Here is a 16,903-nt window from a genome sequence, read left to right as displayed (position 1 = left end):
TCAGCATTGCTATTTGCACTGGCTTTAGAACGCTTAGTGATCACTATCACAAGCAAAAAGGACATATCAGGTGACGGGCTGCATAAATTACTGCTGACCATGGAGACAATCCATAACAAGCAACTCAAATCACACTATCCCTGCAATCTTAAATATCATGGAAAATTCAGCGCTCCAAGTTAAATCAATTCTAAATCAGAAATCTCAACATTGGCAAAAATCTGCAGTTCCGCCACGTTTACGTTTTGGGAGATTAAATGAGTAAAAAGATCTGACTCTGTTAGAGCATGGGCACCAGCAACCCCTACAAGCAAGGCTGCATAACCGTTTCCAATCTAATTTCTGAAGCTTTCACATTTTGGGTTGAAATTTTGCAGGTTTGGTCTCTGTCCAGAAGCCAAGAGTGAATACTTTCTTTCTCATTTGAGCAAAAACAGTTCAACCTTTTTTGAGCATAAGGTGAATGGAACCAACACCACAAATATATCAGTTGTGGCAGTGGGGGCAGCTGTGACCTATCATGGAGAAGCAGAACACTCAAAAAAAGTGGGGAATGATCGCTGACTGTTAGCCTGGAACTGACTCTCACTGAGGAGCAGCAGCTTGGCTTGTGGAGTAAACTGGTTTGGATTAGTTCCAGATCTGAGCCTTTGAAAATCGTGTTCTGTGCATGCAGAGTAGTTTTTTGTTTGGTTTGGGGTTTTTTGGGTTGTATTTGTAACAGGCAGTTTAAGGAAGGATCTGCTATGCAGTCATTCATAGACAGGTAGCTCAGGCCTGTTCACACTACAAGTGCTACTATGTTTTTGCAATCGCTTTGTGCCACTCCCATTTTACCTGGCTACGAGACACATTGGTTCACTGAACTGTATTCAGACAAGAGGCTTCTTGCACTACACACCCACATGTCAGCCACATTTGCGTATCTGCAACTGCCACGGCACCTAATCTTGCCTGTACCAGTGCATTCTGGGAGATCTCAATAACTCTCCTAGAATGCTTCAGGAGGCTATGCGCCCAGAGGACATGTACACAGAACAGCCCCAGCAACACTTGGGTCAAATTATTCTGGGATCTCCTACTGAATAGATTGTTGGGGCGACTAGCCACCCCAGTGCCCCAGATACTGTAAACAGTGTTGTGACCCAGTTACAGGAATAGCAGCCAAGCATAAGACTACGCTATGCACAAGGGAGCCAGGCAGAGTTAGCGGCCATGTTGCTCCCTGATATCCCGTTAAAAACATGTGTGTGTCTTTCTACATGCACAGGTGTCACATTTTGGAATATTTCCTCCTGCACCAACTGCATGGCCACAGTGAGTCAGGTATCTTGACTGACAGACGCTTTACAGAGAAACGTTCTTCTCTCTGAGGACATGTCTACACTATAAGTGCTACAGCAGCAAAACTATGCTGCTGTAGTGTAGACACTTGCTACAGCAATGCGAAAGGTTTTTCTGTCAGTGTAGTGAATCCATCTCCTTGAGAAGTGGTAGGTAGAAGGATGAATTCTTCCATCAACCTACAAGTGTTTACATTGGGGCTTAACTACGTTTCTCAGGCGTGTGAGTAACATAGGTAGGTCGACATATGTTTGAGGTGTAAACCAAGCTTCAGACCTGTATTTTAATCATTTTGGCAACACCAGTGTACTATACATTCTCCTACTAGGTGCTGGTCTACTCTAGAAAATTACGTTGACCGAGTTTTATTACTCAGGGGTGTGAAAAATCCACACCAGAGAAACGTACTTAATCTGACTTAAATCCCCATGTAGACAGTGCTAGGTCAATGGAAGAGACCTAAATCCCAGTGTAGACAGCGCTGTGCCACCGTTGCTTTTAAGTGTAGACAAGCCCTAAGCAGCAGCTCAACATCTCTCCAGTGTAATCCGGAGGCTGAGGCAGTTAACTGTAAAACTACCTGTGACCTAGCAATTTTTCACGATTCTTCTGCATGGTTATCCTCATCCTGTAGCACATGGAGTACGGTTGGTTTACAGTACACTTTTCAGATAAATTACTCAGACTAATGCTGTTTGCTTGGCGTATACAGACATAATATGGGATCATAACATTATATACACTAGGGGCAGAATTAAGGTTGCATGTTCAGCACTAATGTTATTTCCTGACTTTTTAATACTTAACTGGGCTATCTTACCACTCTAGTAACACAGCTTTCTGGGTAGGCTTTAGGAATGAAGATGAACAAGAGACTGAACAATATAATTAGGGGTCACTGGTGCCTAGTTATACAATGGCAAGGAAGACTTTGTAAGGTAGAATCCCTTGAACCCAAGCCCAAAGGGTAAATCTAGAATAGCAAAGATGTTTTCTGCTCCATGTTTGAATGTTCTTTCTCAAATGTTGCCTCTGGTGGCTAGGGAGGCATAGTTTGTTAAGAAAGAGAAATTTATTTCAACTGTGATTTTATGAGAAATGATTTACAAAGCTTAAAACTTCCAAATGAAGCAGAAAACTACAGACTAGACTTCCAGGATCTAAAGAAATATCAAACCACTTAATTTATCACAGATAAATTTGTTATAGATCCCAGAGGTGAACTTAAAGCCATGGGCAGGGCTGACAAAGTATCTCACCCATTCAGAAGAGCATGGGGGATATATATATACAGTTTTCCTTGAAAAGGGCTTTAGAGTGGGAATCCTGCTTTCAGGCAGACCGGGAACCTGTGGAACAGATTATGTAAGAGTGACAGGATGTGTTGTAAGTTTGAATCCAAGGGTGTATATTTCAAAGAATTCAAAGATTCTGTTGAGTTGTGTATCTAGGCTCTGTAGTCCATCTGAATAGAAAAGGCATTGAACACTGCTGACCTGTTTGACAGAGAAATACCTAGCACCTCTTCCCAACATAAAAATAAAAACACAAGTCAGAGTCCTCACTAGAAGTGAACTTTCACTCCCCTATTCTCCTGTCCAACAAATTTCTCTCACACACAGCCCCCTCCTTTGCTCTCTGCACTGGCCAAGACCTGGATTTACGTACCTTCATTTCCCTGCAGGACGGTCTTTTGTTTAAAACGTCTCTAATATTTAAATCTACATCTACTCCCTGCTACTGGATCAGGATCAGCCACATAGTCCGCTCAGCTTTAGGATTGGAAGCCAGCCTTTCACAGATGGGACTGATGCAGATGACCTTACAGGCAACCTATAAATTGTGAGCAATAGCTAATGCAGGAGCAGATCTCACTTGGGGATCTAACATAAGGTCAAAAAATCTTGTCATTTACTCATTGCACAGTTCAGAAAGCTGAACATACAGAGCCTACCAGCAGCTCTCTATAAAATTCCCCTAGATGACCACCTTTCACAAACGGAAGACACTGACATATCCAGATGTGTCCATCTTCCATCCCTGGCAGGGCCTTTGAGTCATACCCTGACCTATAAAAACTTTGAATGTTAGTCACTTTCATTTTGCCTGGTGAGGTTACAGCTCTTGCTCTGAATATTCTGCTTGCAAAACTCCATTCACGCTTCATTCCCCCTTATTAATGCTCTCTGTCATGAGCCACAGTGAGGGGCACAGGCAGGAGGGAGAGAAGGAGCCCTGGGAACATGGCTAGAACGATGCTCATTAGAAGAAAAACCTTCCCTTGTGGAGACTATCCTCAGCCAGCCATAGGGAGGCAACAGGGACAGCTGCATGTCTTGGATTACTGCCAGGTCATTTCTCTGAGATACAGGTGCCAAGGCACAAAGCCACTGGAATTGAATCTCTGTGAAAGTGGAGCAGGAACAAAGCTCAAAGCATCGTTCAAAAGCAAGTTCACATAGATTGCTCACTCTCTCACTCAGGACTTTCTCAATGTCCATTGCAGTTGTCACAGGTAAATTACCTCTGCATGGGGAGGGCCTGACTAGATTTGCTTCTTGTCTCCCCTTCCTGGATTAAGAGTGGAGCTGGTTAAAGAACAGGGACATGATTAGCCAAAACCTGCAGAGTTTCAGAGCTGGCTGGTCGGGGAGCCTCAACACTTCTCCCAGTGCTCTCAGGCAGAGGGAGGGCAGCGGGGTCCTTGTGGGACTCTAGATGAGAAGCAGTTACCCATCACCACTCTCTGGGTCCTGTTGGAGAGGGATGATTGGAGCCACTATAGTTCTGTGTCATCCGTGGCTGCAGCTAGTCCCTGAGCAGCTTGTGGTCAGCAGCTGCATTGAAAGCTATAGCGAGGCTGAGTAGTAGGAGCATTCTATCTACTGCAGGTGTGAGGTGTCTCAGCCTGGGGAAATGTAACTCAACTAGATAAATAACCTTCATGACAAATTTGCTGAAGTATCGACAAAAATAACCTAAATCCATTTCCGAGATCCCTTCAGTAGATCAATGTCTTTATTCTTTTTAAAGGAGCTTGTTTGAAGAACTGCTGCTTAATTTAGTAACTGAAAATCAATAGCCCATTAGGAAGAAACTAATTGCAATGGCCTCTCTCCATGAATCACCTCAGCAAACAAAACATCAGACTAATTTACTATTAATTGTTATGCACTTTGAAAGAACAATAAGGTATTAACCACTTTCTTCCCTTCAGTTGTTATTTGCAAGGGCTCCATATTTATGAACTCCTGGTCCATGCAGTAATAGCCAAGAGTAAGTATTAATCAGTTGGCATACACTTTCTATTGGGTGTGCATTCTACAAAGGCTTCCCCTGGAAATGCAAACAAAGGAGGCCTGACTGCTAATCAGCAAGACAAAGAATTTTATAGATCAAGTGGTCAGAGAGCAAGGTCAGATCAGTCCCTTTCTTCAGTGGGATTAAAGGTGATCTTCTGTTTTCCTCTGATTCTTTCCTGTAATCCTCAATACAAAACATTTTCCAGTTGCTGCTGGCCTGCCTGTGAAAACTGCAGCTGGTTTGGCTACAGGATTCAGCCAATGGAAATCCTAATCTTGGTTTCTGACAGCAGGGAGGGTGCAGTTTCATAATCATGTTTTTGGAGGGGAGGGAGAAAAGAGGAAGGAACCAATTTAGGGACGATGGGAAAAAAACCAATATGTTTAGAGAATGCAGAGTGGGAGAAGATAGTCCACCTCGTCCTACTGCTTATTTCTTGGAAACATCTGTATTCTGTGACCTTGACAATCAGCAGTCTGACCTGGTGTCATTCATATTTGAAAGTAGAAGAGTACCGTAGCCTGGAACAAACATCTAGGTAGTGTCCGGAGTAGCCTTTCCAGAGGTGTTAACCACTGCCAGTTAATTGGCAATCAGTTACCCAAACACTCCAGTGTCGACATACCCTGCCAGACTGCCTGCCAGACGGGTCAGAGAGGAGAGAGATGACATGTTAGAAATGGAACTGTCATGTAATGCCACAATGGGGACCCATCTGGCAGAGCTCTGTAGGGTCAGGATAGATCCCCTACACAGACCATTTCTTTGGTTTTGACCAGACCTCCTTTGACTAGGAGTTGCCAACTTTCTAATTTCTGAAAACTGGATCTTCCTGCTCCCACCCCCTCCACTTGCTCCTCTCCTCCCCTCCCCCTCCCTCAGCGCTTGATCCTCTCCACTCCCCGCACCCACTCCCAGCTCGGCTCCCTCTGCTCTAGGGCTGGAATGGGAGCTGCAGCCTGCTGCCTGCCTGCCCACAAGATGCAGATAGGAGGCAGCCCTGGCTGAGCAGGGGCTGGCACAGGTTGATGACCCAGCGCCTCCCACCCTGCCCAAGGTAACCAGATTTTTTTTTGCTGGACACTGCCAGGTCCCCTTTTCGACCAGACTTTCCGGTAAAAAAACAGACCCCTGACAACTCTACCTTTGACTCTGACTAATAAATCTCATTTTAATGAGATTAGATTCTCAGAGCTGGTCTATACTGAAAACTTACCTTGGTATTGCTACTTCTCTGAGGGACATGAAAAATCGACATCCCTGAGAGATGCAGCTATGCCAGTCTAGCCCCTGGTGCCGACAGTGCTGGGTTGACAGAAGAATTCTTCCACTGACCTAGGTACCGCCTCTTGGGGTGGTGGATTAATTACATCCCATCACTGTAGTGAGTGCCTACCCTGAAGCGCGACAGTGGCACAGCCGCAGCTGTGACGTTTCGCTGGAGCATTTTAAGTGTAGAAATAGCCTCAGACTCTCCAGGAAGGCTACACTGAATGCTTCAGGGGCAAGACAGTGATGGAAATGTATCCAGCGCAGCTGGGCCATTTTTTAATTTTCCGCGGGCGGAAAATTTTTGACAGAAATGAAAAAAAACCCTTTTGTTTTTGGTAATTTCCCCCCCTGGAAATTCTGACTTTTCACCAAAACCACAAAATCCAGACCTTTCTGGCTAAAACTTGGAGTTGCAGTTCTTCATGGGAGTTGTACTTTGCTCCTTGTGTCCCCACTTTGCCCCGCTTGACTACATCTCCCATAATGCACCCTGGTCTCCCCTTTAGGTGAGGGAGTGATTTGCATCATGCAATTTCTGGCTATGGTGCATTATAGGAGATGAAATCCAGCTGCCAGGGAATCCTGGCTCATAGAGAAGAAACTTTCTATGGAAAAAAATGAAATTTTCAGCAGAAAGCAAAACTTTTTTTGCTTAAATTTTGTTTAATTGAAAACCCAATTTTCCATCAAAACACAGTTTTGACCAATAAATTCCAATCCGCCCTTGTGTCCGGAGCCTGCCCTGCTGAGGATTCCAGATCACATGGAGCACTGAGTCCTCTCCCAGAAGGTGTGCTGCTAGCTCATGCTGTCTTCCGTGGTGATAACCAATGGTGATAGCGAACTCCCCATCTGAAATGGACTGTGGGGCAAATTTCCCCCACCCTATGCCATGCATGCTCCTAGGGCCGCAGACCTTGTGGCTCAGTTGGGTCTCATTCATTGCTCTGCTATTGTTCCTTAAAGGGACAAACTGCTAATTCCAAAATGGGCATCAGTACCTCAGAACCCACAGTGCAACTAGCCCCTCTGGGCTAAGCAGCCCATCTTTCCCACCCCACCTAGGCATGCATAACCCAGCAGAGTAAGAGGGTGAGAGTCCAGAACTGTGTCCCTTTTCTCAGGCTTGGGATGGGGCAGAGCTCTAGATGCAGGAGAGGGGACCTCTCTGGAGTGGGTCTGACACTTGCCCCGTGCTAGGAAAGGTGCTGCTGGGGCAGGGGAGGGAGGTGTCTCCTTGGCAGTGGGGGGTGGGGCGGTGCTGCACTCCATCAGACATAAATGTGATTCAGCCGGAGAGGAGGTATGTAGGGGAACAGGGAAGCTTGTCATGAACCAACTAGGTTAGTAACCTGACCCCTCCCTGTCTAGGCTCTGGACTCTGGTGCCTGACAACTGCAATGAGCTAGCTGAAGTACTGAGGGGAGTGGGGTGTGTCACAGTGGACCACAGCATCTTCCAGGTTTCCCTTTGTCCCCGACATGACTTCTATTCTGAGGGGATGGGTATCAGAGGGCACAGAGCTGGCAGAGCCCACTTCAGTCACCTACAGGGCCTCATACCATGGCTCTTTGGCTGTATATGCCATACTGTACCATTCTTTTAAATGACTCTTTAAAAGGCTCGGTTTGGAGGGTGCACAGTCATAGCACAGACAGGGTTCAAAAGGGGTTTTGCCCCAGTGTATATAGCAGGATTGAATGCCTTAGCATGACTGCCAGTGACTTCCACACAACAGTGCCACGGGCGTGTGCACAGGGCAAAGGGATGACTAGGTGTCCCCCCTCACACGCCAAAGGCCTGGGAAGCTGGGCTTATGCTCATGCCACCATCAGAAGACTCTGCTGGGACGCATTAGGACGGGCCAATGGTTTGAGGTGCAGTAAGAACAGACAAACTCTTGCAGAGAACAAAATGCACTGGTTTATTGACAGGCTGGAGTATGACACTTGCTCATCCCTGCATCGTCAGTGTGTTTCCCAAACACGCTCTCACTTGCATTGTCACCTCCCACTAAGTCAGCCTTTTCATTGTTTTCAAACAAAAAAATCCCCTTTATTTTGTGAGGAAAATGATGAGACTGCTCGGCCTAAGCAGATGCTGTTTCTTTTGTTTCCCACAAGGTTTCAATAGTTTTGCAAAGGGGCCAGGTACGTCAAATATTTACTGATAATTGTGGCAAGATGCCTGCCTATAGATGGGCGAGTGTTAGCAGCTGAAATAGGACAGCCGCAGAATTACAGAGGAACCAGCTTGTTGGAAAGGGCTCTCCTGGGTCACGTAGCATCTCCTCCTTCACTAGGGAAGGATGTTCTCATCTGCGCTTATTGTAAACAGTCTTGCTACTCTGCTTTCAGACACCTCCCATGTTGATGCCTCCATTACATCTACATCCCTTGGCAAATGCTGTTCGACCTCCCTCCTGGAATAGGACCAACTCTAATTGAAACCCATCCTGCTTTAATTCCAGGCCACTGGTCCGGCTTACATTCCCCACCCATTTCACCACCTTCAACCTCTGCCCCTTTTATGTCATTCCCTTTCAAGCACTTCTAGTTATCACTCACCCATTGTCCCTGCTTCTCCAAGCTGCACGTATTCATTTGCCTTCATCTCTCTTTTGTTAGGCCATGAGCTCCAATCCTCTCACCATCTTTATCACTCTGCTTCTCATTCTCTCTAGTGTCTCAAATATAGTCGTATAATTATACACACTCAAAATACATCAAGAGAACATTATCAAGGTTGCAAAGTCAGGCACTCAGCAGCGGAGAGATGCCAGAATTAAGGTTCCCTGTGCAACTCTGGCAGCCCCGGTCAGCACCGCTGACTGGTCCATTAAAATTCCAGTCAGTGGAGCAGCAGGGCTAAGGCAGTCTCCCAGCCTGCCCTGGCTCCGTGCAGCTCCCCGAAGCAGTCGGCATGTCCCTGCAGCCCCTAGGCACAGGGGCAATCAGGGAACCTCCATGTGCTGACCCCGCCCCGAGCACTGGCTCTGAAGCGCCCATTGGCCAGGCCAATGGGATCTGCGGGGGCAGCACCTGCAGGAGGGGGGCAGCATGCACGGTGCAGAGCCGCCTGGCCGTGCCTCCACCTATGGGCCAGACATGCCAGCTGCTTCCAGGAGCCATGCGGAGCCAGGGCAGGCAGGAAGTCTGCCTTAGTCCCTCTGAGCCATGGACCAGGAGCTGCCTGAGGTAAGCGCCGCCTGGCTGGAGCCCGCACCCTGACCCCCCTGCCCCAGGTTGGAACTCCCTCCTGCACCCTAATTCCCTCCCAGACCCTACACCCCGCACCCCCTCCCACACTGCTGTCCCAGCCCTGAGCCCCCTTCTGCAATCCAAAGCCCTTGGCTGCTGCCCAGAATCCCCTCCTGCACCCCAAACCCCTCATCCCTGGCTCCACACCAGAGTTCACACCTGCAGCCAGAGCCCTCACTCCACCACACCACAACCCTCTTCCCCAGCCCAGTGAAAGTGAGTGAGGGTGGGGGGAGTGAGCAATGAAGGGAGCGGGGCTGGAGTAAATTGGGGCGGGGCCTCTGAGAAGCGGTGGGGCAGGATAGGGCTTTGGGGAAGGGCAGGGGGCGGGGCAAGGATGTTCGGTTTTGTGCAATTAGCAAGTTGGCAACCCTATACAGTGGCCCAGCCCGGCCATGACGGTTATCAGGATTCTATAACCAGTTAGCGGCATAGACACCACTGTGATGTTACACCCCATATTCTTCATAGAAATATGGTTATGATATGAATATGGCATAACTAAGACATGCTTTATGCAAGACAGGTCATGTGAGGTATCATTGGAAAGGTTATGATTTACTGAATGTGTTTATCCAATTTGTATGCATGTATTATTTTTGTATCTGAAGTTAGGAATATTGTCTATTTAACAATTACAACTGTGTGTGTACTTGGGAAAGCAATGAGTCTTAAAGGGCCATTCGGAAAAAACAATGAACCTTCGAAGATGTGGATCTCCCATCTTCCCTGAAGTTCCTTCCTGTGGACATTGCAAATAAACCTTGTTTCATGGTTGCCTTGACACTGCAAGGTCAGGTGATAAGGTCACCTGGTACAAAATACCACCTGGGACGTTGCTGGTACTTTTCCACTGGGAAACGAAGGCTTCCCACCTTGTAAATTCTATTTAAGGCTGGGAAGCAAGGCAATTGGGACTCTCCATTTGCCTCCCGACCCGAGAAGGAAGATGGCTGAAAGCTTCTGAAGAAACCAAGGAACTAAGCTATGGGAAGGCAAGGGATGAGTCCAGTCTGAGAACAGGGGTCTAGCCTGTAAAGAGATATAACTGGAACTCTGAGCTACAGAAACTCTACAACCTACCTAAACAACATTTAGGGTGCAAAATTACTATGTGTAACCTGTTTCTGTAGTGTATTATGCTTAGTTTGCGTGTTTTATTTTATTTGCTCAATAAATTTGCTTTGTTCTGCTTGCTATCCCTTATAATCACTTAAAATATATCTTTTATAGTTTATAAACTTGTTTTAGTTTATTCCAAACCCCAGTTTGTGGAATTCATATCTTGGGGGAGAGAGGGCGCAAAAAGCTGTGCATATCTCTCTCCACATTGAGGGAGAGGGTGAATTTTTATGAGATTGCGCTGTGCAGATATTTCTACACAGCGCGAGACAATATTATTCTGGATTTATACCCCAAAGGAGGAGCTGATTTCAGTCGGTCTCTGCAGCTGGATGTGTGTGTGCTCGTGTGTGTGTGCGTGCGTGCGCACGCTGGAGAAGGCTTGAGAGCCTAGCACAGCAAAAACAGGGTTAGGAAACCCAGGCTGGTGGAAAGGGTGGGCTCAGTGAGACCCCAGCACATCAGGTGGTGCCCCAGAAAGGGGGGTCCAACCCATCACAACTGTAACCACTCACAAGCAACACAGGCCAGTCTGTGTCCATGCAGCAGCACTCAAATTCCAAATAGCACAGAATTCCTTCTTCTTTCGTACTTCCCCACTTGAGCCCTGAGCCCACATGAGGGCCCTGTACTCTCACAGTGCCCCACTGCAATAGCGGGTGTTCACATGTGCACATCACCTTGTAGGATCGGGATTGGAAGGTGTTCCTTCTGCAACTATCTACACTACCTCTCATCTCATTGATTGTTGCTTGTTTGTCCTCTAACAGGGGTGTTTTATGATATGGTCTCTCCAGCTCTCACTGCATATGGGTTTCTGCTTCCTCCACAGCACTTACAAAGGCAGTTAAGAGCAGAGACTCCAGGGCAGACCCCATGCTGCTTACTCCATACTCCTCTCCACAGTACAGTTATAATTATTCGTTTATGGTCCATCAGCCACTTCCATTTGCCCTTCTCCAGACAAACTATCTTCTCTCGAGAAATTGCCTCAGACACTTTACCGGCTCACAACTCTAGCTATATTGGGCCACACTGGCCCAACCTGGGGCAAGGAGATGTAAACTACACCTCCCTGTGTCAACTAATCCCCCTACACCCTAAGAGGATGACGCACCCACAGTGGTCAGGCAGTGCATGCCCCCATTCATCACTGACATCATCCACCTCCCAACATCCAGCTGCCATGGGAGAATTGCACAGAACAATCTCAGTTAGAAGGAACATGCTATTAAGCTACCTCCCCCATGGCTAGTGCAGTTTGCTCATTGTAATATAGTATTTACCAGCAGTCTGTCCTGCCTTGATTTAAATTAATCAAGGTATGGGGTTTCTGCCATTGCCCTTGGGACACCATTCTGCAGCCCCTTTCATCTCATGCCAGGGCTTTCCCCTGCATGATCCCTTTCCAAATTTCACCCCGTTGCCCCCCAGTCATCACCCCAAATAACCCCTCTCCCCGATTCAGGGTTCCCATGCTGCAGGCAGGTATCACGCCCCCAATGCACACACCCCTCAGCCAGCACAGACCCCCGCTCTATGAAGCATTGCCTCCACATACCTCCACCTGCTGGCAGATCTGTATCAGCTTGGCCATCTGGTTTTCGAGTTCGCTATTGCGTTTAACCAGGTTGGTGAGGTTCGTCTCCAGGGTTTGCTGCCGGCACAGAAACGGGAAGGAAGGAAGGGAAAAAAAGAAAGAAAGAGAGCGTAAGCATCAGCAGAGCTGGAGAACCGGCTCCACAGATTATGAACATCTCAGAACATTATTGATGACAAAACACACACACATTAACGGCTTTGGGCACTGGCAGCTTCCACCCGGGCCATTTGCAGCTACCACAGAATGCTGGAATGCTGCTTCATGTAGAAGAGGGAGGCACAATAATCTGCTTCTAAGCCAAAGTTAATGTTATTTCATTATCCCTCAGTGGTTTGAGCATTGGCCTGCTAAACCCAGGGTTGTGAGTTCAATCCTTGAGGGGGCCATTTGGGATCTGGGGCAAAAATTGGGGATTGGTCCTGCTTTGAGCAGGAGGTTGGACTAGATGACTTCCTGAGGTCTCTTCCAACCCTGATATTCTATGAACAAGTAACTGTCATGGGTGGCTAGAGGGCAGCACAGTGCAAGTGGCCCACAGGGTTTGGCAATGCAGCCTGCATCCTTAAAGGTCATCAGCACAGAGGAGGGACTGTGTTTGTGCCTCCTCTGGAGGCACCTCCTGGAATTTGGGAGGTGGGTTTTTAACCCTGCCTTGATTTTTTTTTTCTTTTTGTCTTTTAACGTACAAAACTGAGTCTGACTCCCCTGACTTTCCTGGAAAACTCTATGCACATCAGAAGAACTTATTCCAACTCTTGCAATTTCCCCATGATATTAGGTGTATTTCTAAAGCCCCAGCTCCTGGAATCATGAGATTATATGAGGGGTTTTTTTAAACACATAAATTTCTAATCGTTGGGGTTGCAGAGCAAAGCTGAAAAACATGCCCCTATAGGCTCAAAAACCAGAAGACAAATAAAAAGAACACCATTTTTAAAATGTCGTGTTTTTTTGGGACCTGGCACCTGATTTAAAATAATTGGGGTTGGCAGCTCTGTTATGACACCAAAAGATGCTGAGCCTGGGAAACTGAAGTGAGAGTCAAGACACTAAACACACTGCACTTATGTTAATAGCTACAGCATACAACTCCAATGTCCTGCTCACACCTGGAAGAACAAGATGTTAAAGATACATCTCCCCATCTTTCCTCCCTTTCAACTGCAGGCAGAGGAATCTCACATTGTTACCAAAGAGTCCTTCAATAAAAACAGGGCAGACCAGACTTGATATTCCTCATATTTCTAAAGTAAAAAGCAAACAGTTTTTTGTTAAATAGCTTCAGGCTCCTTGGAACATTATAAAACCCATAAAAATCACACACTTATTTTCCCCACCTTTCACAGAGCAATACATATAGGTAGGCTTGGCAGAATTCAGTTTCCTTTTTTTAATAATTTTTACACAATGTGTATTGTTAAGCATTTTTTTTCATTTTTATTTATTTAAATTTTCACAGTTGTAGAAAACTGTAACAGCATCAGAGTATGGGGAGGGGAGGCAATCATTATTTAATTACTTTAGACTGCCGAGATTCAAAAAGTTAAAGCTTTGCAACCATTAAAACACAAATTGTCTACATAATATGTCAAAATATATAAAGTAAATACTCTTACATCGAACTCTAATAAGTTCTCAAGCAGCATTTTTCTTACTTTGCCGATCTGTAAATTTTTATTATCAATGAAAATATTTTTCGTCAGTTGTGTGTGTAAGGTATTGACATTTATTGACATTTGCCGATAAAAATCTAATCCTTCCAAGCCTACCTCTAGGCTACTTAGGTAAAGACAGAATACTGCATGCTCAGATTTGTAGTTTTCATGGTTTGCAGTTTTCGGAGACGAGGAAGACTGCAATCTGCGCCGATTGAGACAAGTGCAGTGTATCTCTTGAGGCTGTTGACAAGTTGCCAGTGTGTCCCTAGCTGGACATTGCTCAGACAACTCTTCTTTTAGCAGCACCAGATGCTATTCTGCATCCAGTTTTCAATTGGGAAACCTGTCCGATATGAATAAACTACTCTATTTTCCATCCATTCTCTCCCCTCCTCATCCTGTGTCTGTTATTGAGATAAAAGGCTCCTGGGAGAAAAGTTGTGGTCTCAGCGACATAACTACAAGCTGTCTTCATTTCTGTTCCCAATTCCCCAATCGGACTAGCATTTTGTTCTTGGTAAATTACAATTTAATAACAGAAAGCAGGATTTCAACTAAAGCAGACAGAGATTCCCGAGAGATTGTTTATTTTGATGGTTATGCCGACATTTTGACTGGTCACTTTGGATTCTCTCGACATCCCGTTATAAGCCCTTCAGACCCTTTAATCCTCTTGTATTTATAAAGAGCTAGAGGTTAACATTTTCAAAGTGCAATGTACAGTGAGGGGACTGTTTGATTCCTATCCAGCACCTAGACAGCCTTGTACTGATGCTGCTGTGTCAAGGGATGGAGTTGAGATGGGACACTGGAAACCCAAATGTTGGCTTTTCTTGTGACTAATTGAAAGGGTGGGCCCAAAAGCAAGGGAAATCTTTTCTGAAATGGGGCCAGTGAACAGGAGGTGGAGAGAGATTTTTATTTTCTAAGTAAGCATGAGGAAGTTTAAAGCAGTGTAGCAAGTGCGTACGCAGTGTGCTGAAAGACGTTTCAAAACTTGGACAGAGAAAACTCGGGTTGGCAGATGGGTAAATACAACAAACTTTGATCTTAACACACTCTGAAGTGTTATGCTGCTATGCTGCTCCCCGATCCAATGGAGATGCAGCATTGTAGAAGGCTTACAGCCCCTAGCCAGAGTGTGCACCTTGGTCAATTTGTCTAGCCGCACTCTTGAATGTCAGAAATACAAACCTTCGCACCACCACACCCACAAAACTGCACTCTCAGCTATAATTATTTATGGTTTGTAATGCAGTGGCACCTAAGAGCCCACTGTACAAGGCACTGTACAAACACAGAACAAAAAGACAGTGGTGTAAATCCAGAGCAAATCCACTGGCTATAGATTTACCACAGCGCAAGAGCAAAAGCCAGCCCACATTCTCTCCCAGGAGACCTTCTGACTCCCTAGGGTACATGCCAACCCCTACATTAGATGAACTCTTTGTCAAATTTCTGAAGCAGGGTTGTTAATATTATAGAGAAAGAAAAAAGTCATTTGTGGCTAACCACAACTAGAAGGTTGTGTGTGGAAGCCTGGGCCATTTAGATGAACTGAGACAGTTTGCAATCATGCTTCCACTTGCTGCCTATTACGCTAAATGCTGGTTTGCTGCCACATCGGTCCTGGTGTGCTGGTTGATGTAATATTTATGGAGAGGAATGCAATCTAACAGACATAGGAGCAGCTAGAAAAGAGCCCATCTGAAACTATTTCAATATCTGTGGACACACAGTGGACTTGTGCTTTTGGATATCAATAATTTAAATGACATCACATTTCCATTAAAATATGTGATTCCACTAAGAGAAAATGTTTTATAACAAAGTGCTCACAACCTGTTGCAATACTTGTCATGAAAATGATACCCTATTAATATTTGAAACTTCAGAGCCGACAAAGAATCCCTGTGGTGTTTTATTCATACTTGGCTTGGAACTGCAGCCCATAGCTCCCAGCAAGACTCTAACAGACCCATAAACAAGGATTCCCTCTGCATGCACATATAATTCTGGGGCTGGTTAGCCAATGGAACTTGAATCACAGTCATAAAATACAGGCACATCATTAATTCCTGAAACCCAGTGGCTCCTAAAATATTCAGAGCTCATTTGCAATCCTGCGAATTGCTAGCCAATGGCTGATAAAGCATAATATAGAAATAGGATTGAAAAATGACAGGAAACTCAGGCGGCTTTCATTAAGCTGAAAATGCTATGCAAAACAAACCTACGTTGATAATGAAAAAGCCAGCTGTTAACAGTTTTTGCCACTGTTTTCTTATAGCTCAATATTATTAAACATAATTTGAATAAAGAACTGAGCATTTAACTTGCTAATTATCTTTCTCATCATTGACTTAGCTACACTGGAGTTTCTGCGCTGAAATTGGGGGTTGATCTTCTTTAATGGTCTAATGCTGTTGAAGAGCAAGGAGGGTGGGCGAAATGAGTTTTCCGTTAAATCCCTCATTACATTAAATCCTTCAAATAGCTGTTCAGGAATCCAGGATCTACAGCTAAGAACATAAGAATGGCCATACTGGGTCAGACCAAAGGTCCATCTAGCCCAGTATCATGTCTACCAACAGTGGCCAATGTCCCAGAGGGAATGAACAGAACAGGTAATTACCAAGTGATCCATCCCCTGTCGTCCATTGTCAGCTTCTGGAAACTGTTGTCTTTCTTCCTAAGAGATTGTGTGTGTCCTCTAAAGCATTCATAACACTTTATATTGAGCAGGCATCAATTCATTAAGTGTTCTCTGATATTAAAATGATTTTCCCGGCCCTAAGAATGTACTAAATAAGAAGATCTTCTTGATACTCCTGTTCTTCAAACCATCTTTGCCGAAAGACAGGGCTGACCATTGCTAGTACCAGGACTAGGATAGTAAATGAAAATGCAAAAATAGGTTGCTTCTGTTTAATTTGCTGAAAAACAAAAAGAAGTTCTAATATACCTGAAGTCCTAATTATACCAGGTACTTATTATATCTATAATTACAGAAATTATAATTTCTGTTTAACTCTTATTTTCCCATGCTCTATTTTTCCTGAACAAGAGCGCCTATAGAACTCAAAAGTTTGTCTCTTTCACCAACAGAAGCTGGTCCAATAAAAGATATTAAGTCACTCACCTTGTCTCTCTAATTTTCCAAAGCATTTACTTCCTGACCCGAAATATTCCTGTCTTGGTCCCTGCACAACGGTGATTTTTTGCAGTGGGGAAAGGCGGAGCAGCAACAGCATGGGTATGAGCAAAATTCCTTTGGCCCAAAATACGTAGATTTAATTTAAATTAAAAATGATAACCATACTTCCTCTCTGCATCCGACC

General features: G+C 45.3%; 1 protein-coding gene across 3 annotated transcripts in view; it reads right to left on the bottom strand.

Annotated features, from left to right (window-relative positions):
- The window catches only part of MID2 (midline 2), a 329,458-nt gene that overhangs the window by 106,770 nt on the left and 205,785 nt on the right, over positions 1 to 16,903 (bottom strand). For all 3 annotated transcript variants that reach the window (XM_037908993.2, XM_037908991.2, XM_037908992.2), the window contains one exon: positions 11,863 to 11,958. In XM_037908993.2, the coding sequence (XP_037764921.1) occupies positions 11,863 to 11,958 (96 nt within the window). The remainder of the gene's footprint in view (positions 1 to 11,862; positions 11,959 to 16,903) is intronic.

The sequence above is a fragment of the Chelonia mydas genome, chromosome 9, assembly GCF_015237465.2.
Source record: "Chelonia mydas isolate rCheMyd1 chromosome 9, rCheMyd1.pri.v2, whole genome shotgun sequence".
NCBI classification, from domain to species: Eukaryota; Metazoa; Chordata; order Testudines; family Cheloniidae; genus Chelonia; species Chelonia mydas.
This window is presented reverse-complemented; position numbering and strand designations above follow the sequence as displayed.